General features: G+C 45.3%; 1 protein-coding gene across 1 annotated transcript; it reads left to right on the top strand.

Annotated features, from left to right (window-relative positions):
• The first annotated feature begins 1,669 nt into the window (after positions 1-1,669).
• LOC122686452 (basic proline-rich protein-like) lies at positions 1,670-14,877 on the top strand. Its single transcript, XM_043891523.1, has 3 exons — positions 1,670-1,848; positions 12,750-13,619; positions 13,666-14,877. The coding sequence occupies exons 1-3, from the start codon at positions 1,670-1,672 to the stop codon at positions 13,937-13,939; spliced, it is 1,323 nt and encodes a 440-aa protein (XP_043747458.1). The 3' UTR covers positions 13,940-14,877.
• Positions 14,878-27,814: the final 12,937 nt, after the last annotated feature.

The raw sequence follows: 27,814 nt of genomic DNA, 5'->3' as shown, positions 1-27,814 counted from the left end.
AGGAAATCAATACAGAGTGAGGAACTGGTCCAAGGGTTTTCAGCGGATAGCGAACCCAGGCTCTGAACCCACATCTGGCAGCACCCCAAACGAACCTCCCCTCGGAAGCCTCTTATCCTTTTACAGCCAGTTGGTCAGTTTTCAAAGAAGTGTCTTGCTGGAGAGATCTTTTGCAATCCCGGAAAGTGGAAATTTCCTTCCTCTGAAGTGAGGTGTGCTAGATAACGTCCTCTGACTGGTTACAACCATGGATTCGGGCTGGACTGGGACCCCCGGGAGCCTCCCTGGTGAGGAGTGGGCATTCCCTGGGCGCATGTTTCTGCACCAGGGGACTCTCTGGGTGCCTGGGCTTTGCGTCCTCACCGCTCCCCTGGCTCCTCTCCCGTCCTTTTCATCATCTGACTCTTGTCAACACCCAGCACCGCTGGCACGAAAGGCATGTGTGGAGAATGAGGAAGGCCACAGGAAAGAAGCTGAGGAGGGAGGGGTCAAGACTGTGCTGTGACATGTCACTCCCCGCGATGAGGGGTCCCGGAGCCTCTTGGAGGTTTGTTAACTTGTTTTCCCACATAAAATGGAGTAAGGGTGACCAGCAAGTGAGCATTTACTTAAGTGTCAATATTTTTACCAGTCTTCATTCTTTTCCAGAAGATACTAGAAAAACAAATAAAACGGGCATTGCGCATGACTTCTGACCTGAGTATTTATTTACCCCGGTACACTGACAGTATTGCTGTGACTTTTTAAATTGAAGTGCAGTTGATTTATGATGTTTCAGGCGTACAGCGAAGTGATTCAGTGACACAGATATGTCTGTGTGTGTCTGTAAGCCACTTCAGTCCTGTCTGACTCTTGGCGACCCTATGGATGGGAGCCCACCAGGCTCCTCTGTCCATGGGATTCTCCAGGCAAGCAAGAATACTCGAGTGGGCTGCCATATAGCAAAGTGATTCAGTGACACAGATATATCTGTGTGTGTATGTAAGTTACTTCAGTCCTGTCTGACTCTTGGCGACCCTATGGAGGGGAGCCCACCAGGCTCCTCTGTCCGTGGGATTCTCCAGGCAAGCAACAATACTGGAGTGGGCTGCCATATAGCAAAGTGACTCAGTGATACAAACATATATATATATATTCTTTTTCAGATTCTTTTCCATTATATGTTATTACAAAGATGTTGAGTATAGTTTCCCGTGCTATATGGTAGGTCTTTGTTGTTTATCATTTATGTATAATAATATCTGTTAATCCCCAATTCTTAATTTATCCCTTCCCCCTCTTCATCCCCCTTTGGTAGCTGTTAAGTTTGTTTTCTATGTGACACTATTACTAAAAAGAGCCCTTTGCCCAACCATCAATCAGAAAAGTGGGTTAACAGAGTAAGGCAATGAAAGCAAGAGAATTAGATCACACTTTTCGTCTCTGTATAAAAATCTAGGGACTTCCCTGGTGGTCCAGTGGTTAAGTCCCCTTCTAATGTAGGGGACTCGGGTTGGATACTTGGTCAGGGAACTAGGAGCCCACGTGCCTCAGGGCAACTAAGCTTGCAAAACGACTGAGTCCTCTCGCCACAACTAGAGAAGCCTGTGCACTGCAATTGAAGAGCCTGCGTAGCCAAAAAAAATTTACAAAATATGAATAACTAATTATATGAACTCAGAGAGGGCGAATGGCTTCCTCAATATCCCCGGGACTTGGTGAAAGGGAACTTAAGGCTGGCCTACGGTATATCCTGTCCACGGGAAAGGGGCCTGCTGGACAGGGACAGGAAGCGGCGTGTCTGCAGGGGTATGGACACCCCACCGGAAACACCAGGGTATTCTGTGTGAGCGTGACAGGCGAGGCGGGGTGAGAGGGCTGCCTCGCACGTCACAGACGGACAGCAGGACAGCAGGACGTGGGATGTGATGGGTCTTTATTACGTTGTGCTAGAACGGCAAAGTATGGTGAAGACGGTAAAGTATCTGCCCACAATGCAGGAGACCCGAGTCTGACCCCTGGGTTGGGAAGATCCCCTGGAGGAGGGCATAGCAACCCACTCCTGTATTCTTGCCTGGAGAATCCCCGTGGACAGGCAGGCTACAGTCCATGGGGTTGCAAAGAGTCAGACCCGACTGAGCAACTAACACTTTCGCTTTCGCAAAACTGAACAGAGGTGAGAGAGAGCAGTGATGAGGGGCTTCAGCCATCCAGGCGCTGAGGAGGCTCATGACGTAAAGCAAAGGAACTGATAAAGAGAAGGGCTAGGTTTGAGGAAATTGCATTTTTTTAAATTTAATTTAATTTTTAATTGGAGGATAATTACTTTACAATGTTGTGATGGTTTCTGCTATACATCAACATGAATCAGCCATAGGTATACATATGTCCTTTCCCTCAAATTCTTTTAAATGTAGAGAAAAGGTAGGTAGATCACCAAATCACTTAGCTGTAAGGCAGAAATTAACACAACGTTGTAAAATCAACTCTACTTTAATAAAATCAAGGAGAAAAAAGACAGGTAGGCGCCTATGGCCTGTGACTCTAGACAGGGAGGGACTGGGAGGGAAAGTGGGAGCTGCAAGAGGAACTGAATCGTGACTAATCCCAGAGAGATGGCAACAGGGACAGAGCTAAAGGAGCTATTGTGTTTCTCATGACATGTTTGGTTTAGAAAAGGACACAGACAAAGATAGAAGGAACGGCACAGTACCAAGGACGAATTGAGAAGAGTGACACATTTCTGTGAGAACAGTGCTGAGGCCTGAAATGAAGCTTGCAAAAAAAAAAAAAAAGCTAAAGTTGGCAAAAGAAATCTGAAAAGAAAAGAAAATTTTAAAAGGGACATTATTTTTAGCTATGATTAAAAAAGGGATGAGGTTCTTTGCTTGGATCACAACAGCATGTTAACAGAGAATGAAGTTGAGATGACCCAACTCCCTGTTCGCTGTCTAGCCTTTCCATGGAAGCCAGTGGTCTTAACTAGGAAGAGGTAAAGAAGCATCCTTATAGCACTTCCCTGGCAGTCCAGTGGTAAAGACTCTGTGCTTTCAATGCGTGGGGCACAGGTTCGATCCCTGGCCAGGGAACTAAGATCTTGCATACCATGTGGCATGGTGAAAGTATTTAAAAAGATAAATAAATAAAGAGGCATCCTTAGAGGAGCCTCAGGAATGTGGGCAGGGGATGTGGCATGCCCTGAGTGGTATGTCCTCTGAATCATTTTAAGTCCAAATCTCCAGGCCCTACAGGCTCCCATTTCAGGCCCCTGGACGAACCAACAGATAGGACAGCAGAGACAATGTACTTGATCCCTGAAAAAACTAATGGAGACTGGGAAGTTTCCAAAAGATTACTGCCAGCAAACGTCCCAATGTACTCACGCAGGAGGGGGAGATACAGTTCCTACTCTGTGAACCAATAAGCCTGGCAAAATTTTAACTAAGATGTAAAGAAGGTTTTAAATCCCTTTGAAAAGGATGGGTATTGAACACTAGCACAGGTTGGAGAAAAATAAGCCAGACTATTGGGTTGCCCTCTCCCTTACATGGGCTTCCCTGATGGCTCATAGGGTAAAGAATTGGCCTGCAGTGCAGGAGACCTGGGTTCAATCCCTGGGTCAGGAAGATCCCCTGGAGGAGAGCATGGCAACCCACTCCAGTATTCTTGCCTGGAGAATCCCATGGACAGAGGAGGCTGGTGGGCTACAGTCCACGGAGTCGAAAGACTCAGGCGTGACTAAGCGACTAAGCAGGAACACTCCCCTATATGCTACCTAAGGGCACAGGCCAGAAAGGGCTCAGTTACCGTGCATCTTGAAGCACAAAAAGCAAAAACAAACAAACAAACAAACAAACAAACAGCTCCGTATCTATTTGGTTCATCATACACAGGCTGTATGATGACTGAGGCTCAGAGATCCCTCTGATTGGGCTTTGGCCATTCTTGAGCCTGGGGTATTATCTCAGGTCTCCAAGCCTTTGTCACACGGTGCTCCCTCATGCGGAATAACCTTCTCTTTGTCTGGCTGTTTGTCCTTCAAAACTCAGCTCAAATGGCAGCTCCTCTGGGAAAGTTTCTCTTCTGCTCAGTATGATTTAGGAGCCCCGATCCACAATCTGATGCCCACGTTGGAATCCTAGTACCCAATGTGATGGTGGTAGAAGGTAGGGACTTGGGGAGGTGCTTAGGTCCTGAGGGTGGAGGTCTCATAAATGGGATCTGTTGTTTCATGTAGTTGCTAAGCCATGTCTGACTCTTTTGAGACCTCCATGAACTGCAGCCCTCCAGGCTCCTCTGTCCTTGGGATTTCCCAGGCAAGAATACTGGAGTGGGTTGCCATTTCCTCCTCCAGGGGATCTTCCTGACCTAGAGATGGAACCCGGGTCTCCTGCTTTGGCAGGTGGGTTCTTACCACTGAGCTACCAGGGAAGCCACATCAATGGGATCAGAGCTCTTATACAGGAGACCGCACCGAGCTCCCAAGCTTCGTCTGCCGCGTGAGGATGTCATGTGAGGATACAGGGAGAAGTCTGTGTTTGGGCACAGGGCCCTCACCTGACTATGTTGGTACCCTATTCTGACTTCCAGGCTCCTGAACCATGAGCAATAAACTTCTGTTCCTAAGCCACCCAGTCTATGGTGTTTTGCTAAAGCAGCCGGAACGGGCTCAGTCCCTTATCCGCGCTTGCCAAGCCCTCTGCACGCTCTGCTATCACAGTGCTCATCCCCTGGGCTGCAACGGACAGCTTCCTTATCTGCCTTCCCAACGCCTGCTGCCTCCTGGAGGAGTTTCTATTTCCAAAGCCTGCCCAGTGCCAGGCACACTGGGGACCCTCACGTCACTGGGACTGCTTGCAGGAGTTTTGCTAAGAGGTTCAAAATCAGCCTGAGGGGATTTGTCTCTAATCATGTTCTGTGGGCTTCTCCAAGGCTAGACTTTAATCAGTGACTTGGAGGAATAATATTTTTTCAAGAACCCATAAAGCTGAGAGAGAAAGATAATTAGATAAAAGGCTCAAGGTTCAATCCCTGGTTGACTATAAAACCTGAAAACATAGATAAGTTTTTATATAGATGGATTTTTCTCCTTGATTTCTCTGTGGCATGCTAACAGCATGTGTTTTTCTTTTTTTGGTTTGCTTTGCTTTGGGGGGGAAATCAGAGGCAGATCATGTGAGGTAACATGTCACAGAATACAGGCACTGAGGGAAATGCCGCATTGGTGCACCATATTCATTGCAATTTTCACCAGTGCTCTGAACTATGCATTGCTAATGCAGGGCAACACACTGAATATATCATGTAATATCACTAACCGTATGGCACATTATCACTTAATATCAGTTAGCCATTTATTATAGATGTTCTTCTATGCTTCCAGACTTTCTGGCTACTCTGTAGAAAACCGGCTTATAACCAACAATGAAATTATAATAGAAATGTTCACGAAGCTTTATGCGTGCATGCTTGCATAGTTGTGTCTAATTCTTTGCGATCCCATAGACTAGCCCACCAGGTTCCTCTGTCCACGGGATTTCCTAGGCAAGAATACTGGCGTGAGTTGTCGTTTTCTCCTCCAGAGGATATTCCCCACCCAGGGACTGAACCTGGGTCTCCTGCATTGCAGGCAGATTCTTTCCTGCTGAGCCACCAGGGAAGGCATGTGTTTGAATGTGAGTATAAAGACCATTCTCTGAACTTGCCACCTTCTGGCATCAGGTGATTATACCGTGAGGCTCAGGTCCAAGGTTCCGTTCTTCCTAGCATTTCTGCAGAGCTTCTCTTAAGGCATAAGGCCCCTCCCTCTTTCTGGAACATGAATTTATCTCAGGCAGCTAGGTGCTCCACTTTCTGTTCCAAATGCCCTTTTTTAGGTCAGGTCTTCAGAGAAAGCTTTAACTGAACTCTGAAGTGTAGCCAGCCAATTTAATTGCTCAGTGTAATCACTTTATGATTATGATTTGATAACATATCAGTTCTGTCTCTATTCCTATTTGGTTTGCTGGAACGAAAACGAAATCAAAACCCATTAAGAGGAAGGCTTCAGGCAGCGATTAACTTGAATCCCAGACCAATATATTTTTGGCATATTTACCTTGTGGATAAAACATGTGTTTTTATGGGACAGAGGAGACCATGGGATAGTAAGGACAGTGAAAGCCCATACCTGAGCCGCAGACAACAAAAACGAACAGTGCCAACAGCCATGGTCCCACAGGATATTTCTCTTCTTGTGGCCTCTGAAAGTGAGTGGGAGAAAGTAAGATGAGGTTCATTCATTCAAGAAACATTTATTGAGTACAGCTAGACACTGTCCTAGAGGCTGGGGACCCATCTGTGAACAAGACAGATCCAGTCTTAACGCCAGTGGGCAGATCTAGATGAAAGTGAAAGTGTGAGTCACTCTGTAATGTCCGACTCTTCTTGACCCTGTGGACTGTAGCCCACCAGGCACCTCTGTCCACGGGATTCTTCAGGCAAGAATACTGGGGTGGGTAGCCACTGCCTTCTCCAGGGGATCTTCCAGACCCAGGAACTGAACCTGCATTACCCACATTGTAGGCAGATTTTCTACTGTCTGAGCCACTAGAGATCTAGATGAACAAAGTCAATTTAAAGAATCAAGACTGGTTTGGAAAAACTCATCAACAACCTTATTTACATCCCTGTAACTCAATGAACTTGGTGGTTCTTAAATAATCTGGAGACAGATGAGGTATAATATATAAATCAGTACAGTGGTTTGGGAGCCAAAAAATGCCATGACTAATAATTGTTTCTGTTGGCTGAAAGCACACTTCATACCAGGCACTCTAGGAAGCAGCCGATATTCACCATTTCCAGCGCTCACAACTCCACACGAGGTCAGTCTTTTCACCCCCCTTCTGTAGCTGAGAAACTGAGGCTCATGCTTTGTTAACTTCAGCAAGAGCTGGGATTCAAGTTTAGATTTGCCTCATTATAGAGCCAGGGGTTTTGCCTCCAACAGACTCCCCTCAAATTCCCGCATCTGTGGCTTCCAAGCTGGGTCACAAAGCACAGCCATTGTCTCAAAACTTTCCAAGTGCCAGGACTTCCCCTGAGATCAAGGGGGTAAGACTCTACCTTTCAAAGCATGGGTGCTTATAAGCTCAGTCATGTCTGACTCTTTGCGACCCTATGGACTGTAACCACCAGGCTCCTCTGTCCATGGAATTTCCCAGGCAAGAATACTGCAGTGGGTTGCCATTTCCTTCTCCAGGGGATCTTCCCACCCCAGGGATGGAACCCGGGTCTCCTGTGTCTCCTGCATTGGCAGGTGGATTCTTTACCACTGCACCACCTGGAAAGCAGGGGTTCTATCTCTGGTTGGGGAATTGAGATCCCATGTGTCTCGTGGTATGGCCAAAAAAATAAAGAGAACTCTTTAAAAAATAAAAAATGATGGTTTAAAAAAAGAAAAAAATTTTAAGTGCTAGAAACCTGGGAAGTCACTGCAGTGCAAATCCAGGGAACAGTAGAAAGCAACCACATATGGAGGTGAGAGGAGCAGCATTTTGTAAAAAACCTCCTAATTCTCAGTGAAGCTGACTCTTTGGAGAAATCTCTACTTCTCTGGGAAGCACAAGGGGCCTGTGGTTCCCACACAGATGAGTCCTGTGAACCTCTTGCTCATCTCAAACCAAAACAACAGAAAGTCCCTCTGCAACCCCTCTGGGTCTGTGTGCCGGTAGGGCTTGGTCCTTACAATCCAATCAATCAATGGAAAACCAATATTTTCTGAGAGAGGCATCTGAAAGTGGAGAATTTCTCAAATGCTAAGGGAGAAGGTAGAGTGAAAAAAAGAAAGAACTCACTAAATATTTCCTCACTGGCATGAACCAAAAATAGGCTGTAGTCAACATAGATTAAAACAAAACAAACTTATTTTATCATAGATAAGGCAACAATTCTCTGGTTCTCAGCTTACTTGTTCCATTCTTAGAGAACCTTCTCTCTTCTACTTCTGTTGAGCTCCCTTGGCACTTTTATCACCAAGTGCTTTTTCTAGATAGCACTTAGCATGATTTGTATTGTGATGTTTATTCTTGTGATGCTTTGTTTAATGTCTGTCTCTCCACTGGACTGCAAGCCCCACAAGGGTAGGTACTGTGTCTCTTTCATGTATCAGGGCATACCAATGCCTGATCCAGAACTTAAATATAGTAGATGCTTGATAAATGTTCATCAAAGAATGAATAAGCATGCAAGTTTCACTAAATATGACGTCTTAGGTCACCTAGGGGCTTCCCTGGTGGTTCAGATGGGGTAAAGAATCCACCTGCAATGGAGGAGACTCAGGTTCAATCCCTGGGTCAGGAAGATCCCTTGGAGAAGGGAATGGCTACCCATTCTAGTATTCTTGCCTGGGAAATCCCACGGACAGAGGAGCCTGACAGGCTACAGACCATAGGGTTGCAAAGAGTTGGACATGACTCAGCAACTAACACTTTCACTTTTGCTACTTTGTAGGTCACCTAGAGTAAAGAAGGATCTAGAAAAGATATTGGCTCTTTTACTAATTCTTCCAAATTGGTGATAGGGTTATTCCAGGATTTCTCTTACTAGAGAAGTATACATTAGTGTCAGGGGCAGATAGGATCTGACTAAGGATCAAAACAACTCACTTCTCTGACTTTGAGAAACTTGTATCTACCAACACTTGTATGATAGCAAATCACACTGAAAAGGGATAGATGGTTTCTTCTGACTAGAACAAGGACAAAATCAGTCAAATAATTGCACAGAATAACTCTTTAATCAGCGTTTTCACTGTCATTCTTTGGCACTTAAGACTTAAGTCAAGATGAGAGCAAATAAATAGTTATTTGAACAGAATGTAACATTTACTCCTCCCCCATTCACCAACTTCCTAATCATTTGTCCCAGTTGACCAGAAACAAATTCTGTTGCTGTCATCCCACTAATGCTATATTAAAAAAAAAAAACCATTTAGTTCTATCTCCAGCAAAGTCAACAAGTGAATTCAGGAGGCTGTAAATGGGATTATTGGTCTAGGGCAGATACCAAATGGAGTCCTTTATTTTTCCTTTGCGGAAACTCCACTCAAATTATCAGGATGCAGAACTTGGAGCATATACCACAGAAATCTTTTTGATGACCTTTCACAGTGAATCAATTGTACTTGGGGACTTTCAGAGCTCAAGAACTTGGTTGGTCATAATACCTATATATGTATATATATATATTTTAAACTGGAGTACAGTTGCTTTACAATCTTGTGTTAGCTTCTGCCGTACAGCAAAGCGAATCAGCCACGTGTGTGTGTGTGTGGTGTGTGTGTATCCTCTTCTTTGGATTTCCTTCCCAGTTCCCTGTGCTATACAGCCTGTTCTCATTAGCTATCTATTTTATGCATGAAAGTGAGAGTATTAGTCTCTCAGTAGCGTCTGACTCTTGCAAGCCCATAGACAGAAGCCAGCCAGGTTCCTCTGTCTATGGAATTTTCCAGGCAAGAATACTGGAGTGGGTTGCCATTCCCTCCTCCAGGGGATCTTCCCAACCCAGGGATCAAACCCAATGTATTAATCCCACTTTCCAAATCCATCCCATTCCCCACTCCTCCCTTGGTATCCATACGTTTGTTCTCTATATGTGTTTCTACTTCTGCTTTGCAAATAAGTTCATCTATACCATTTTTCTAAAGATTTGAATTCCCGGTGGTCCAGCTGTTAAGACTCCATGCTGCCAGTGAAAGGGACATGGGTTTGATCCCTGGTAGGGGAACTAGGATCACACATGACTTGCAGCACAGGGAAAAAAAACAAAAACAAAAACCCTCTATTCCAATATATCCTTTTCTGAGAGCTTTGAGTTACTTCATTTTTGGAAACATTGCCCAGCACAAATCTGTCGGGACAATTCACTCAAGCCTGAATCTATTGCTGGGAAAGTTTTTTTTTTAAAAAAAGAAAAACAACAGTAGAATTGTGCAAATGACATGGTTCAGTTCCAGTAGGAGTTTGACAGTCCCTGGGCCCCAAAAGGGGCCTCCCTGGAGGCTCAGACACTAAAGAATCTGCCTGCAATGCAGGAGACCTGAGTTCAATCCCTGGGTCAGGAAGATCCCCTGGAGGAGGAAATGGCAACCCACTCCAGTATTCTCGCCTGGAGAATCCCATAGATAGAGGAGCCTGGCGGGCTACAGTCCATGGGGTCACAAGAGTTGGACACGACTGAGCGACTAACACTTTCACTTTGTTGCAGAATGTGCTTCCCTGTGATAAGATACCAGCAGGAGAACTCTGAAATGTAAATTGCCCCTTTATTCTGAAGAAGTTACTACTGTATAATTATGAAATGATCATCCCATTACCCTGTTATCTGGGAGAACAATATTGATTCACTCCATAGCTGTACACCAATAATGAAATACCTGTATACAATTAAAGGAGTTTATTTCTAAATGACTAGTCTGGATTTTCCTTTAGAATCTGTTCGTGTGTCTGCATTTCATTCTGAACAAGTTACCCCTTGCAAGTTACTTCTTTCTAAGTATAATCATGTTTGATCTGTAATTAGGAAAATGAGATTTAGGATTTAAAGTGTTTCATTTTGTTTTTCTGAAAGAGAATTTCATTTTTCTTTTTGGATGCTGATCCATGTACAATAAAGTTAACCAAAAAAGCCTTTCTAACCAAGGGAAAAGAAACATACCTTGTGGCTTGGTTTAGAAATCTTTCATTACAAAGTTAGGACCATTTAAATACCCTCGTAGGCGCCAGGCACTTTTGAAGGGCCTGCTCCATGGTATATCAGAACCTATTAAAAATCTACTCACAACACATATTAAACTTTATTTGAAAATATTTCTAAAAGTTGAATTGAGTTGAACTGCAGTCAAGTTGACTACATTTCTTAGATATTTAAACAGTTTTTTCTCTAATTGTTCCATTGTCTTTTCTTACTTTGGAGACAATGATTTTTTTTTTTTTTCAGGTCCCAAATGTTCTCGAGTGGTCTTGAAAAGCTCAAGGTGGCAGATGCTGACTTTACCAAGCCTAAAAGATAACACAGACTTCCCTGGTGGCTCAGTGGTAAAGAATCTGCCTGTCAGGGAAGGAGACATGGGTTGATCCCTGGGTCAGGAAGATCCCCTGGAGAAAGGAATGACTACCCACTCTGGTATTCTTGCCTGGGAAGTTCCATGGACAGAGGAGCCTGGGGGGCTAAGTCCACCGGGTTGTGACAGAGTGGACCTGACTGAGCGACCTAACAACAACAAATGGATAACACAGCTCTGTAAAAGTTTCTGTTCTGTTGTTACTTTTGCAGTCAGATAAGCTGTCAACTGGAGAGAATTAACAAGTGAAGTCTGATTTTTTTTTAGTTCATTAAAAAGAACCACACAGCTAGAAATTTTCAGTAAATTAGCTAGCCTGTATATCATCCTTGGAAGACTTGATCTTCTAGGGATATAAACACTGAATGCTTTAATATCCTTAAAAATTGTTTTTCAGCATCAATTTGGACAGTAAGATTTCTTTTTTCCTGAGTGAAAATATGAAAAACACAGATCTATGTGAAAAATAGTTTCAATTCAATGGCATGTTGCCATTTTGCTGCCCAACAACAACTAAATGATCTAGCTCCCAAATGAGAGCATTTCCAGCACAACGTAAGCCTGTAGCTGTGCTGCGCTTAGTCACTTCAGCGTGTCTGACTCTTTTCGACCCCATGATGTGTAGCCTGCCAGGCTCCTCTGTCCATGGGGATTCTCCAGGCAAGAATACTGGAGTGGGTGTCATGCCCTTCTCCAGGGTATCTTCCCAACCCAGGGACCAAACCTGGATCTCCCGCATTGCGGGAGGATTCTTGACTATCTGAGCCACCAGAGAAGCCTACTTAAGCCTGTAGCTGTGTAAAAAGATCCAGCGTTGATCCTAAGGCTTCTCTGACATAGTACTGCTTGGTTCTGCAAGAATTCTGGTCTAGTGACTGCAAATCTAGCTTTTTGCTCAGTTAATCAAACCAGCATTGTCTCTTTGGCTAAAAGCAATTGCCTTGTCAAGTCAGCAGACTCTTCCAGCCAAACTCCAAGCTTCAGCTAAACTTCCACTGAAGTGTCTGAGATAATATTGATAGATTCCAAGTGTCTTTGCTCATGCACTTGGAGACAAACACTACCCAACAACTCATCTGAGGCCTGACACCGAATGTCCAGAAATACAGGCCTGGCAATTTCTGCTGAGGATCATTTGTTTTACTGAAAACAAAGGAACACCACACACACAAACACACACAGCCCCCTGTGCATAAGGCACAGATTTTACTTAAACATTGTTATACAGCTTTAATCTACAGTTTTGGAGGCGTAGAATGCCTAGCAATAAACTAATCTCTAAAATTCTGGAACATGTTATCAAGATGAACCTGAATTCACAGAATGAATAAGAGGAATGCTGCTTTTAGAATTTGGCCTCCAAGCCCCTGGAGAAAAGGCAAAGAGGGAAGATGGAAGGAAATACAGGCTGAATCGCACTTTGAATTCCCAATGTACACAAGGAGAGCATTACAAAACGCAGGAAGAAAAACCTTATCAGGATGTGTTTGTTGGGGAGGGCGGGCAGGGGTGAAGCCTAGGAGGGAGAGATGGCAAACGGCCTCAATTTACCCATTCATTCATTCATTCATTCAACGAACGATCTCCCACCTACTAGGTTCCTGTCCCTTGTGTCAAGCAGTGGGTTTAACTCTTCCCTTAAGGATGTGACTTTGATCTTTCCCAGAGACAAAGACTCAGTTCTCTCCTGGGGAGGCCCTTCTGCGCCTCCGTGGCAGCCACTCCCAGAGGGGCCACGGCCAACCAGGGCCCTCTCCGCCCACGCGAGCCCAAGTCCGCGCCCCGGCGTGGGGGAGCGCATTCCTCAGCGCCCCCGGGGCGCCGGACCCCGCGGGAGGGGCAGCCCGGGGCGCGGAGGAGGCGGGGGTCAGCCCCGCGCCCGCAGTCCTACACCCGCCCCGCCCTGGCCCGGCCACTCGCCGCCCGGTCCACGCCGCCCCCGCCTTACCAGGGTTTTGGCTACGTTCCCCCTCTGGGTGATGTTTTTGCTGTGCTTCTCGTTGGCCATCCGGATCCGCTGTTTGGCCACCATGGCTCGGGCGCCAGGAAACGCTCTCGATTCCCACCTGCAAGGATGCCCCCCGCGTGAGCCCCCCGACAGGGCCGAGCTCGTCCCGCCCGCCCCGGGCGCTGCAGGTGGCAAGGCGCGGCCCCCAAGCCCCGGGTACCCCTCTCCCCAACCCCCAACGAGCTGGCTCCAGAGAGAGGCCAGAGCCCGGACGGAAGTAATCTTTCATCTCAGGAAACCCTCTCCTACTTCCTCGCCATCCTTCCGGTCCCCCCAGCTACCTAACCAGCGCAGCCCCGAGGCTGGCGCTGCGGCGCGTCCTCTGCGCACCCGGCGGCCGGAGCGCAGCGCGCGGAGCGGCTCCGGTCGGGGGACCCCGGGGGAATCGGATCCAGCGGCCGAACGCGGCGAGGCCCAGGGTTCCGGCGGCCGCGGGCTTTGTGCGCTCACAGCGGGCGGGGGCTCCCCGGCCCGGGACCCACCGAGGCCCCGGGGAAAGGGTTGGGACGGCTGCGCTTCGAGCTGGGGTCGCGCAGTCTCCCCGGCACTGCTGCCCGCTGGCCAACGGCAGGGCTGGAGGCGGCGGCCCGTGGTCCTCAAAACACAAGTTGAACGAGGGAAGACGGGGCTGGGCCCGCGCTTTTGCGGGACCGTGGGAAGGAGCCTCCCCTTCGAGGGTCTGGGGACAGACTTGCGCACGGAAGGGCGCCGCAGGAGCTTTCTGTAGTGCTGCAGGAAGGACCGGATCTTCCCAGGGATGGGAAGCGGGTGTGAGGATGGAGCGGAGAGAGGCCTTCCTGCCTGGGCGGTTACCGGGTTACTCGGAAGACGGACAGCGCCGCATCTGAGTGAAACGTGGAGGAAAGACTTAGGCTTGCTGCCCAGGCAGAGTTTGGTGGTCACCGCCCGGACGTGGGTAACTTGGGCCACCCGGGGCAACTTGCATCTCCTCTAGAGAATTCCATCCGCCCCCACCCCCTGCCTCAGCCCCCGACCCGAACCCTCCAGGAGCATCTGGACTGGGGGCTTCCCTGCAGTTCAAGGGTACAAATGGAACGTTCCTGACTCACAACCGTCGATACCAGGCCCTACAGATTGTCTACTGTGGGGACAGGGCAGGGAGAGGGGTCCAGTCCTTCACTTTCCCACGTGCTGGATGGATTGGAGGTAGCCCCTAGAAGACCAGAAGAGGGGGAACCTCAGCCCAGAAGTTCTGGGGCTGGGGGGAGTGGTGGGAAGACGAGTTAGACCAGCTTTGGCTCACGCACCCCAGTCCTTCCCTTTGGGGCATCTGTGACTGGGTTTCCACCGGGTTCTATGGAGTGAGGTTCCCCTGTGTCCAGGGGAGGTGAAGGAGGGCTCCTTCTCTCTTTGGGGGGCCCTTTGTGCCCTCATAACTGGCAGGGGCTGCTGGGCTGAGCTCAGCCTCATGTCCCTCCCCATTTCTTGTCAATCAAACGGTAATATGGACTGTTTAGGGGCAGCTTTGGGTAACCCAGAAGAAGCAAGAAGTTATCTAGCACCATTAGTAAAGTCTGGTCATTCTTTTTCTACTCTGAAGAAGAGTTGAGTTTCCACACTAGTTTCCATTGGCTTAACCATTACCCACCACCACCATTATTACAGGACCACAAACCAAGTAGGCCCAACCCTAGTGCTGCACTTTTAATAACAATTGAGTTCTTTCTTTTTAAAAGAATTAATTTTTTTTGAGTATAGTTGCCAGGTGATGCAAAGAGCTGACTTCTCGGAAAAGACCCTGATGCTGGGAAAGATTGAAGGCAGGAGGAGAAGGGGGCGACAGAGGATGAGATGGCTGGATGGCACCCCTGAATGAGTGGGCATGAGTCTGAACAAACTCCGGGAGATAGTGAAGGACAGGGAAGCCTGGCGTGCTGCAGTCCGTGAGGTCGCAGAGTTGGACATGACCTAGCCACTGAGCAACAATAGCTGCTTTGCAATATCGTGTTCATTTCTACTATACAGCAAAATGAATAAACTGCATGGATACATACATACCCTCCCATTTGGATTTCCTTCCCATTTAAGACACCACAGAGCTCTGAGTAGAGTTCGCTGAGCGCTGAGTAGGCCCTCATTAGTTCCCTATTTTATTCATAGCATCGTAGTGCATATGTGTCAATTCCAAGCTCACAGTTCCTCCCACCCCCTTGCGGTTCCCCCTTGGTGTCCACACGTTTCTTCTCTACGTGTGTGTCTCTGTTTCCGCTTTGCAAAGAAGACTCTTGGCGGGGAAGGGTGAGAGGACTTCTCCCGCTCAGTCACACGTGCTGGATCTGGCTGTGAGGTCCAGGGCTGGCCTCTCCGTGACTTGCCTTCCTCCGATCTCATCCACATACCTGGAGAGGAGAAAAGATAGGACCCCGCCTGAGCTGGGCACAGACCTGGCTCTAAGAAACATGAAGGGAAAGATGCAGACAGAGATGGTTTTCCATTTGGGCCTGTGAGCAGAAAAGGGTTCCTCAGGTCAGAGATCTGCCTTCCGTCAGGCTCAGGTGTGCTGCCTTGCTTAGGGAAAAAATTGGCTTTTGACCCATGACTCCTGCTTGATATGGGGCTTCCCAGGTGGTGCTAGTGGTAAAGAACCCACCTGCCAACGCAAGAGATATGGATTGAATCCCATGGTCGGGAAGATCCCCTGGAAGAGGGCATGGCAACCCGCTCCAGTGTTCTTGCCTGGAGAATCCCATGGACAGAGGAGCCTGGAGGGCTACAGTCCACAGGATCACAAAGAGTGGGACATTACGGGAGCGACTAAGCACGCATGCGTGCCTGCTTGACACTGACCAATTTTACTCTTTTGTTCTTGTTATGCTTCATTTCACAATATTTTAAGGTAGTTTAATTATAGACGGTATACTCACAGCAAACATTCAAACAGAAATAGGATATAAAGTGATAAAGCAAAGGTCTCATTCCCTGCCCTCCCCACTGATTCCCATTGTTTCTAGGTTACCCTTCTAGTAGTTTTTACTCCTATAGAAGTCTTCTTATATATTCCCTTTTAAAAAACAAGCCAACATATACCAACTGTTCTGCCACTTGCTTTTCTCAGTTTATTGCAACATGATCACATCTACTTTTATATCCCTTCTTTTTCTAATAGGTACACAGCCTTCCATATTTATGGTTATATAGTAATATATTGAACTATAGGTGGGCATTACTTTGCCAACAAAGGTCCGTCTAGTCAAGGCTATGGTTTTTACAGTGGTCATGTATGGACGTAAGAGTTGGACTATAAAGAAAGCTGAGCGATGAAGAACTGATGCTTTTGAACTGTGGTGTTGGAGAAGACTCTTGAGAGTCCCTTGGACTGCAAGGAGATCCAACCAGTCCATCCTAAAGGATATGAGTCCTGAATATTCATTGGAAGGATTGATGTTGAAGCTGAAACTCCAATAGTTTGGCCACCTGGTGCAAAGAACTGACTCACTGGAAAAGACCCTGATGCTGGGAAAGATTGAAGGCGGGAAGAGATGGGGATGACAAAGGATGAGATGGTTGGATGGCATTACCGACTCGATGGGCATGAGTTTGAGTAAACTTCAGGAGTTGGTGAAGGAGAGGGAAGCCTGGCGTGCTGCAGTCAGTGGGGTCACAGAGTTGGACACGACCGAGTGACTGAACTGAACTGAACTGATAGGTGGATAGTTATTTCCAGTTATTTTGTATACGTGTGTGTGTTTGCCAACAATGCTTTAGTGAACATCCCTGTGCATGTATCTTTATGTACTTGTGCAGGACACGTATATATGTATGGGATAGATTGCTAGAGTTGAAGCTGTTGTACCTTCCATGGCTTCAGTGGAGTTGCTGCTTCCTTTTGGGGTGAGGCAGTCTCCTGCTCTTGCTGTTCTGTCGCTAAGTCGTGTTTGACTCTGCGACCCCATGAACACCAGGCCTCCCTGTCCATCACCAACTCCCGGAGCTTGCTCAAACTCATGTCCATTGAGTCGGTGATGCCATCCAACCGTCTCATCCTCTGTCTCCCCTTCCCCTACTGCTCTCAGTCTTTCCCAGCTTCAGGGTCTTTTGCAAGGAGTCAGTTCTTTGCATCAGGTGGCCAAAATATTGGAGCTTCAGCATCAGTCCTTCAAATGAATATTCAGGACTGATTTCCTTTGGGATTGACTGGTTTGATCTTGCTGTCCAAGGGACTCTCAAGAGTCTTCTCTAGCACCACTACTACTGTGACTTCCACTATATCTGCCCACTCCCCTCTTTGCCCTCTATAAGTCTCAGACCTTTATTAGACCTAGAGAATCACCATTATTGTTTTTTTAAAAACATTTTTAAATATGGACCATTTTTAAAGTCTTTATTGGGTTTGTTAAATACTGTTTCAGTTTTATGTTTTGTTTTTTGGCCCTGAGGCATGTGGGATCTTAGCTGCCCCACCAGGGATCAAACCCACAGCTCGCTGCATTGGAAGGTGAAGCCTTAACCTCCGGACTGCCAGGGAAGTCCTAAGGATTGCCATTATTTACTAAGAAGAGTTTTCCCTTCCACCATGGGTCTTGTCCCTTCCTCTCCTTAGCCCCACATGCATGCATGCATGCTCAGTTGCTTCGTTTGTGTCCGACTCTTTGCGACCCCGTGGACTGCAACCTGCTAAACTCCTCTGTCCATGGGATTCTCCAGGCAAGAATACTGAAGTGGGTTGCCATGCCCTCCTCCAGGGGATCATCCTGACCCTGGGATCGAACTCACGTCTCTTGCGTCCCCTGCATTGTAGGCTGATTCTTTACCGCTGAGCCACTGGGGAAGCACCCTTAGCCCTACAGCCTGTCATACTCCAGAGATCGAGCTGGCTCATGCCAGAAGCTGTTCTGCTGGGGAGCAGGGTCCGATGTCTGAAGCTGCATCCTTGGAGTTCAAGAGTAACCACTGTGCTAAGAAGGGGTGAGGCCTGGAGTCATCTTGCTTTTATGAGGTGGGAGGATTGAGGAGGGGAATGGAAACTCGATCAAGAGGAGAAAGTTCCTTTGGGTTGATCATGCTGGTGGCAGGAATTTTATGTCACACCAGTAGTATGTAGTGCTCAACTGCAACTTCTAAAATTCCCTTGGGTAAAGAAGCAGGAAGCTGTTAACTGATTAAAATTGATTTTGGGTTGGTAAGTTTTTCAACCTTTAGAGCAAGAATTCATCACAAGCCTGTGACCATTAATCCTGTTTGCCCCATGTGGGGCACTGGGTTTTGTACTGGAGAGACTGGGTTTTACCCATCTTTATGAACGATGTACAGTCAAAGCTGCAGCTTCCCTGCTGTCTCAGGTAAAGAACCCACCTGCCAATGCAGGAGACACGGGTTCGATCCCTGATCTAGGAAGAGTCCCTTGAAAAAGGAAATGGCAACCCACTCCAGTATTCTTGCCTGGAAAATCCCATGGACAGAGGAGCCTGGTGGGCTACAATCCATGGGGTCACAAAAGAGTCAGACTCGACTTAGTGACTAAGTAACAACAAATAATCAAAGCTTACAGATGTGACCCTATTGAGCTGGGATGTACTGGACACTTGTCATTTTTCTGTGAGCAACATGCAAACCTTGTGTCTTTTGAGGGGACTCCTCACTGTGTGACTCTCAGGACCTTCTCTCCCACTATGGGAGCCCAGTAGGGTGTGTGACCAAGCTTGGCCAAGCGATGCTGCTGTTTGGAACTTTAAAGCTTGAGCAGATACTGCAAGGACAAAGGGACAGGTTCCACTTAGCCTTGGTGGTGAGGTCTAAGACACCAGCAGTGTTTAGTAGAGAGGGTGATGGTTATGGTGGTGGTGAGCCCAATGGTGATATCTCACGTATTCTGCAATCCTTACAGTAAATTCTTCTCCTGCTTCCACTGGCCAGAGTTTATATGTGTTGTTCACAATCAAGAGGGCTTCCCAGGTGGCTCAGTGGCAAAGAATCTGCCTGCCAGGCAGGAGATGTGAGTTTGATCCCTGAGTTGGGAAGATCCCCTGGAGAAGGAAATGGCAACTCACTCCAGTATTCTTGCCTGGAGAATCCCATGGACAGAGGATGGGCTAGTCCATGGGCTAGCAAAAGAGTTGGACGTGACTTAGCAACTAAACAAGAACAATCACAACCAAAAACCCTGCTGAATGTATGAGAAAACAGACAAAACCCCAGAATGTCCTTCTTGGTCATTTCTCTTTCCAGATCTGGAATGATGGCCGTCTCACTTGAAGTTTTCAGACATTGACAACTAGTGGTCTCCCCTCAGCCTAACTCATCAAGGGGACCTGGGCATAGAGATCTTGATGGCAGGTGCTGTAGTGGCCAGTTCTTGATACTGAATGAGGGTGACAGGTACCCCCTACATAAGGAAAACTAGCAGATCGCTGATGCTTCAAATTAATATTTTCGGTTTCTTCTTCCTCCAAACCGTTTCCAATACTGCTGGAGAAGAGGCCAAGTTGGCAAATCTCAGCATCATCTCCTTTGCACATGTTAAGTTCTGATAAGAATGTTCATGATGTGTCAACAGTAGGCAGAGAAAAATAGAACTGACAGTCATCACTGTCTGCTGCACGTGTTAGAATCAAAGCCTTCAATTATGACTTTATAGAATTATATCATGTTGTAACTGGAGGGGAACTCAGTCATTTGTTTCATGTTTATTGAGTGTCTACTATGTGCCAGACACTATTTTAGACACTGAGGATTCAATGACTGATACAAGAGTTTCTGCCTTTAGAAAGCGCTAGGTTTTATGGCAGAGACAGAGAGCAAACATTGGGAGACTGCCCTCATTTCACAAATGAGCAAAGGCCTTGGAATTGCAGAGGGGGTTGTGGCGGGGTTGAAAGCAGCAAGGAGGCCTCTTGGCTTCCTGTTTTCTCGGAAGGAACATTTACTAGGCAAATCTGAGTGGGAGCCAGCGTGCAGGTTTGAGAGATTTGGAGTAGCCTCTACATGCTCTGAAATAAATCACACACGTGCACACACACACACACACACACACACACACGCATACTGCAGAACAAGAATAAACTATGTTCCAGACAAGCCTTGATCTTTGGTCTCTACGTGACGGCACAAGACAGACTTTAAACATTATGATAACTGTCATTCCTTGACCCTACAGGTGATCAGATTAAGCTTTAAAATGGAAGATGTGATTACCCATCTCCAGCCTGTAATTGCCTGCTCACAGCTGTTATTGACAGCAGTAAAACCATCCTATCCCGAGGGGCGAGGGACAGTACCCCATTACAGCATTTCCCCTGATGACCTCCCATGGCAGTGCACTCCGGGCTGCAGGGATGCGAAGTGTTTCCACAAGTTTGAACAGTCAAGCCATGCCGTGTATCACACTCCTGCCCGTGCCCTGCTAAAATCTCAACTGTGATTTAGCACAAAGCCACCTTGTTTCTGTTCAGCTGGGTGCATGTTTTTAATGGCTGGAAGAGTTTCCTGGTAGGGAAGAAATAACATCAGTAATATCTAACATTTCCTAAGCACTTCCTGAGGGCCAGACACTGCTAACTGCTTTACCCGCGCTTTCTCACTTCTTACACAACCCTCTAAGTACGTGGATCCCAGAAACAGACAAATCCTGGCCCCTTCACTTATTAGTTGGGTGGTAAAAGTCTCTCTCCTCATCTATAAAGCAGGGATATAGCAGTAATGCTTATTAGAGTTCTTTTGAGATTAGACGAAATTATTCATGTTAAGAACATTAAACGCAGAGCATAGATCCATGGTCATTACTTAGTAAATGTCAGCCTCTGCTAATATCTCCATAGATCACTAAGGAAATTGGTTTATAGAAGTTAAGTATCTTGTCTAAGGAAGGTCAAGACAATGAGCCATGGTCATTGCCCTCACATAGTTCGGAGTCTGCTTGAGGTTCTTAAACAGTGCTGAATGTTGTAGGCCCAGATGAACCCAAAGAGCCATTGCATTAAGAGACAGAATCTTTCTTGGTCATTTTTTCTTTTAAATTATTTCAAAAACCTAAAAAAAAAATCCAAGCATTACCACATTGAAGGGATATAGAGAAAAGTCAGACTTTCTCGCCTTTGACTCCAATAAGTTCAAAACAATTTCTACCTGTCTATGCATATTCAAGTATGTATGCATAATACATTTTAATATGTGTACATGTATTATATATGCTTATTTATGTATATTTAAATAAACTCTTTACAAAATCCTCTTAATTCCCCTTAAAAAAATCTCAAGTAGTATCCTGCTAGTCAACATGATCTGTACCTTATTTTATTTTTTTTTTCACTTGATGTATCATGGAGATTGATTCACATCATTAAATCTAAGTGTATATCATTCTTTTAACATGGTTGCATGATATTTCAGGTGTGAAGAAACCATAATTGATTTAACCAGTCTCCTATTGATAGATATTTAGATTGTTTCCAGTTTATTGCTACAAAAATCAATGAAGAGCTTTGCCTATATATTTAAAATTTTTTTTTTTTGCCTATATATTTTTGCAAAAATGCATGCATATATTTGTTGGAGGACTTCCCAGAAGTGTGATTACTGGGCCAAAAGTTTTGTGTTGAAAAGTGTATGGAGATTATCAAATTATCCTTCAGAGACATTGTATCAATTTGTATACTTCCTCCATAATGTATGTGAATGGGTTCAGGGTATTTTTTTCTTAGTTATATGGTACAGGGCAAACACTCTGGGTGAGTGGCATTGCTTCTTTTTGTTTCTTTATAGACTTTCCTAGTGAGAGTGAGTGTTGTAAGGAGGCCACGGTCATGAATTTGTCCACTCTGCAGTCAGTTAGCTTTGCTGTCTCCTTCATCAAGGTTAGTATTTTCCTAGCTCGGTGAGTCACAATAGGGACCAGAGGAGAAAATGGACAGATGGGCAATATTCCTGACCATTTCTGGATTTCCTTAGAGTCTACCTCCCTAACAATAGAGAATTAGCAAAAAATTTAAATGTTTTAAAAATAGTATTATTCTGTTTTTTAAGCGTCACTGTACCAAGACATGTTTATATCTAGTACAGAGCTCTAAACAATTTAGAGATAAAGGAGTTATATTTATGAACAATCCTTATTGTACAGAAATTGCTTTTAATAGACTGTGAGCTCCTTCAAGACACAGACCATGGATGTTCATTATGGTATCCCCAGAGGGTGTCTGATGACAGATTAAGTGAATACTGAATGAAAAAATAGTGAATACAGAAAGAATTTGGGAGATTTGGATATTAATTACAATAAATATCTATGTAGTGTATTATATAGTTTGTATTTCATTCATTCAGAATACATGTCAACTTGTGTTAGATATGCAGAGCAAGTTCATACTCCAAGCTGAAACCCAGCCATCTATAGATAACAGTAAACCCCTGTTTTCATTGCTTATGTTAGTTTCCTTTGATTTAAATTCAAAGTTATGTCACCATTTAGAATAATATACATGCTTTACTGGTCGGGATCACTCACTCCTCATTATAGTTGTTATTTTTATATGTCACGTTGAAGTTTTTTTTTTTTTTCAAAATTCAGTCCTTTCAATAATGTCATCACACAAATGCTTCAAAGGAGCTTTGCAGATGATGAAGAATGCTCTCGGCCTTTCTGAACGTCAGCGCATTCAACCAAGGATCCCGGCTTCTAGAAACTTGTCACATCTAATACACTTTAAAAGGATTTCATAAAGAGCTTATTGGCAATGATATGGGTATGGATTAGTAAATCATCTGCAGAAAGCTCAGACGTTCGCATGAAACTGTTTGCACCAAAACCACAGTAGCGTTTGAATCACACAACATCCCTGGGTGACTTTGTATGTGGAAAGCTCTGGGCCATTCTGGTTTCCACACTCGTCTGGGTGGAACTGTGTCCTAGGCAGGGGCTGCCCCAAGGCTACTGAATATCACAGTGAAATCTGAGCAGGGATGAGGAAAATATAGGTGAGGGAAGAGGAAGAGGAAGATTTGAAGGGAGCCCCTCCCGGTCACCTAGAAGCATCAGTCCCCTCATGTCACGTGGAGGTACACGCCTGGACCAGAGCCATGGTGTCACTCCCACACCCACACGCACACCCTTTTCACGTAAAAGCAGAAATCAGGAAAGAGCCAATCTATGGGAAGAAAGGAAGTGATTCAGAGCAGTTGGCAAGCCTCCTCACCAGACTGATTCCCAGGAATTCCTCTGAGCATAATATTGGGAGGGTGTGTGGTTCAAGCCTGCCTTTTAATCCAGAACCCTTTGTCCAAGAAGCATGAAATACCGCCAAAGAGTGACAGGTGTCACCGCATCCAGTAGGAGTCAGGCCCATGCAAACACTGAATTCTTCCTGGGAAGTAGGTCCTGTTCTTTTGTCTATTTTCTAAGATATTTTACCAAGCTTGATCAGTCAACCCCCACACCACTACTGGGAGATAGGGCAACATCATCATTATCCCAGGTTTACAGCTGAGAAGCTAGCACACAGATGGTGACTGTGACAAAATTCCCAGAAATAAAGGACCTTGGGGTCAACAATCTGGTTAGAAGTCGGGGAAGAGGGGCCTGTGGTAGGAATGTACATTTTTTTAAAAAATTATTTTACTGAAGTATAGTTTATTTACTTATTTGGCTGCAGAGTGTCTTAGTTGTACCACACAGGCTCCGGAGCACATGGGCTCAGTAGTTGCATCATACAGATTAGTTGCTCCATGGCATGCGGGATCCTAGTTCCCTGACCAGGAATCGAACCCAAGTCTTTGGCATTGCAAGATAAATTCTTAATCACTGGTCCACCAGGGAAGTCCCTAGTTGATTTATTAATGCAGTGTTGTGTTGATTTCTGCTGTATAGCCAAGTGATACAGTTATATATATACAATATATTCTTTTTCATATTCTTTCCCATTATGGTTTGTCACAGGATATTGAGTATAGTTCCCTGGGCTATACAGTAGGATCTCGTTAATTCATTCTGTATATAACAGTTTGCGTCGGCTAATCCCAAACTCCCAGTCCATCCCTTCCCCGTGCCCCCTCCCCCTTGGCAAACACAAGTCTGTTCTCTACGTCTGCGAGTCTGTTTTGTAGATAAATTCATTTGTGTCACGTTTTGGGTTCCAAATGTACTTGATATAATATGGTGTTTGTCTTTCTGACTCACTTCACTGAGTGTGACCATCTCCCAGTCCACTCGTGTGGCTGCAAATGGCCTGCTTGCTTTCTTCTTTATGGCTGAGTGGTATCCCATTGTATACATGAACCCCATCTTCTTTATCCATCCATCTCTGATGGACTTTTAGGTTGTTTCTATGTCTTAGTTATTGTGAATAGTACTGCTATGAAGATACGGGTACACCTATCATTTTGAATTATAGGAGTGTGTCTTAAAATTTTATTTGCATAGCATCCTTATAGAATTGAGAAAACCTGAAGCATACACGGCTTCTATTCCCAGCTGTCTCCTTGGCACCAGCATGGCCCACCATGACAGACGTGATTTTGCCAGAGGGTTGTCACTTATATACCAGTGGTGGCACCGGGTAAAGGTTCAGGTTGCTGAGCCTGAGGGGGTTGCCAGCCCCTCTCTGCGTTGTCAGAGCTCCCCACTGAACAATCCCTGAGCCCACCTCCTGCACAGACTCAGGGGACCTCAGGGTTGAAAAGGACCCTGAGAGCTATTCAGTCCAACTCCTCCTTTAAAGGTGATGCAAAAAAAAAAAATAAATAAAAAAATAAAGGTGATGCAAAACAAATGTCAAAAGAGAAAAACTCATCCAGACAGTTGCTTGGTAACTGAGAGCGATCATTTTCATATGCAAAACCTGTACTCAATGAATTTGAGTGTGTGTGAGTGTGGAGAGAGAGGGGGGCTCTTTTTTTTTTTTTTTTTTTGCTTTCTCTATCACTTTGGTACTGTGTAGGACATACAGTTAAAATACGTTCCATCATTTTAACTCAGCTAATGCTTCCCAGGTGGCTCTGTGGTATAGAATACGTCTGCCAATGCAGGAGACTCATGTTCAGTCTCTGGGTCGAGAAGATCCCCTGGAGAAAGAAATAGTAACCTGTTCCAGTATTCTTGCCTGGAAAATTCCATGGACAGAGGAGCCTGGCGGGCTGCAGTCCATGGGGTTGAAAAAAGTCGGACACGATTGACTGAGCACACACATGCACAAATATCATTCATGAGTAGAAATCATACACAAGACTTTGGCAGTGAAAAGAACATAATCTAGAAGGAATGGAAACATGATTGGTTCGACTGAGGGATTTTTGTTCCTTTGCTCTGAAGGAACAGAAATATTCTTCTTTCAGATTCATTCTGGTTAATATTAGCATTGCTGTTTTAATAACAAAAGTTCCCTCTTTTCCTGGTGAGCCCAGTTCTCTGGGACATTAGCACAATTCATTCCATCCAGACATTGTCTTTTGTTGTTGTTATTGTTCGTTTAGTGGCATGGTGCTTCCTTTCTGTGCTTTTTCTTTGCCATATTTGATATTCCATGAGTGTGTTCTCTTGGTTCATATTTGCATGATCTGTTTCCTCTTTCTCTTCAGCATTTTCCACTGTGTTCTATTGTACCATAGACACGACAATGGCATGGACATTCAGGCCCATGGACTTGGAATGGGTAAAGTTGTCCTGTATTAAAGTGGTATTGCCTGAATGCACATTCAACATTTGGACTCCATGCAATAGGAAGTCCTTGAATTTTCGTACTGTTATCTACCACAAGGGAAACCTCTACTAACAAGCAATTCATCTAGTTCATGCTGCAGGCCTACTAGTCTGATTGAGAAAATAAGGCCTTAATGAACTCCAACTATAGCAAAACCTGAGTGCCAAGGAGGAACCTCTTTGCCTTCCCATGATCCCAGTCTCCCCAGCTTCCTTCATCCTTCCTGAGATGCTCACACCCGGGTGGCCTGTCGCAGCTGTGTGGCTCTGTGGCTTCTGAGCTTAGTTTGGTCCAACTCTTGGTTCTACTCCAGCAAGAGTCAGGGAGAAGGTGTCATGTCATGACTGGTGTTGTATTCTTCCTCTCCTGTCCAAACCCACAGAGTCTAATCAGTACCCAGCAAGCCTTATTACAGAGCTGGCTTCCTCAGTGACAACTTAATGAAAAGGGACCTGACTCCCCTCTTTGTTTCTCTCCCTCCGTTTCCTAGACTCTGACTGCACCCCACGTGAACTCACTCCCATAAACGGGGTGGGTTGTTCTCTCACATCCCCGGCCTGTTGAGGTCTGGAAACAATTGCCTCGTCTGACACTTCTTTCCACGGCTGAACTTGTCTCAGTCGAACTGTGGTCTCTCCTGCTTCGTTGGCTATTTGTTTTCCTAACTCTGAAGTGTGCTTCCGCCTCACCCACCCCCTCCATCCTGTGTATTTTGTTTAGCCAATGTAGGCGGTTGCCAATATAAAAGGAAGAAAATGACCGGTTAGAGCTCTGAATAGTTTAGAAGGAGGGGGAGGAAGGGGAGAGGAGGCCAGAGAAAGAGGGATGGGCCATTTGGAAAACTTCTGGCTGAATAAGACCTCACCAGCCAAAGACCTGGGAGAGCTGTCTGTAGAGTCTGGCTAAATGCTGCCTCGTGACCGCAGCAGCCCACTTGGTGAAATGTAGTGTCATTCGCAGTCCATAGGGTGACAAAAAGTGGGACACGACAAGCGACTTAGCACAGCCCAGCGGTGCCATTCCCCTCCCGCTGCTAGTGTCTGCCAGCTATTCCCTTAGGGTTCACTTTCTTTTCTTCATTTTTATTTCAGGTGTTGGAGATGTTCTAGGTTGTGTGTGTGTGTGATAGAAAATATGTAAAACTGAACATATAATGTAAAGATGTTTTATTTAATACATAGCATAAATGTGAACCATTTTAAAGTGTACAATTCAGTGGCATTAAATATCACCACTGTTTCTAGAATTTTCTCATCATCCCAAATGGAAACTCTATACCCACTAAGCTCCCCCACCCTTTCCCCAGCCCTTGGTAACCTCTATTCTATTTCTGTCTCTATGAATTTGCCTCTTTAGGAACTGAAACACAGTTTTGAAGTCTTAGCATCCTTAAACGGATAACAGTTGGCTCAAAGCCCCAGCACACTTCTATCAGATTGTGGAACGAACCATCTGGTGGACTGAATCTTCCCTTAAATAATCCAGGAAACAACCATGGTTCACCTGAATTACTCATACTATGGCTCCTAGCAAACAGTCTGACGTTCCTTTGTATCCTCTTTAAAAGCTTTCTTTTCTCCTTTCCCTTCTTTCATGGTACTTTTCAAATAACTTACTAGAAACTGGCTTGTCATTAAAAGTTGACAATTGCCCTGGTCATTGCTCCTAGAAGATTTTAATTCTTCATTTTTTTAAAGAACATTAAAGAAATTGAATTATAGTGGATTTGCCATGTTGTGTTAGTTTTTGGTGTACAGAAAAGTGATTCAGTTATGTACATGCATATATATTCTTTTTCAGATTCTTTTCCATTATAGGTTATTACAAGATATTTTATATAGTTCCCTGTGCTATGCAGCAGGACCTTGTTGTTTGTCTCTTTTATATATAGTAGTTTGTATCTGCTAATTCCCTACTCCTAATTTATTCTCCCACCTTCCCCTTTGGTAACCATGTTTGTTTTCTATGTCTGTGAGTCTGTTTCTGTTTTGTAAATAAGTTCACTCGTATCATATTTTAGATTCCACATTTAAGTGATATATTTGTCTTTCTCTGTCTGACTTACTTCTCTTAGTATGA

The sequence above is a fragment of the Cervus elaphus genome, chromosome 30 (genome assembly GCF_910594005.1).
Source record: "Cervus elaphus chromosome 30, mCerEla1.1, whole genome shotgun sequence".
Taxonomy (NCBI): domain Eukaryota; kingdom Metazoa; phylum Chordata; class Mammalia; order Artiodactyla; family Cervidae; genus Cervus; species Cervus elaphus.
This window is presented reverse-complemented; position numbering and strand designations above follow the sequence as displayed.

Coding starts and splice junctions, on each gene's coding strand:
- LOC122686452 (XM_043891523.1), top strand. CDS start 1,670: ATGGCTTCCTCAATATCCCCGGGACTTGGTGAAAGGGAACTTAAGGCT. Junction 1,849..12,749: donor AGCGTGACAGGCGAGGCGGG/GTGAGAGGGCTG, acceptor GATCTTTCCCAG/AGACAAAGACTCAGTTCTCT. Junction 13,620..13,665: donor GGCTGCGCTTCGAGCTGGGG/TCGCGCAGTCTC, acceptor CAACGGCAGGGC/TGGAGGCGGCGGCCCGTGGT.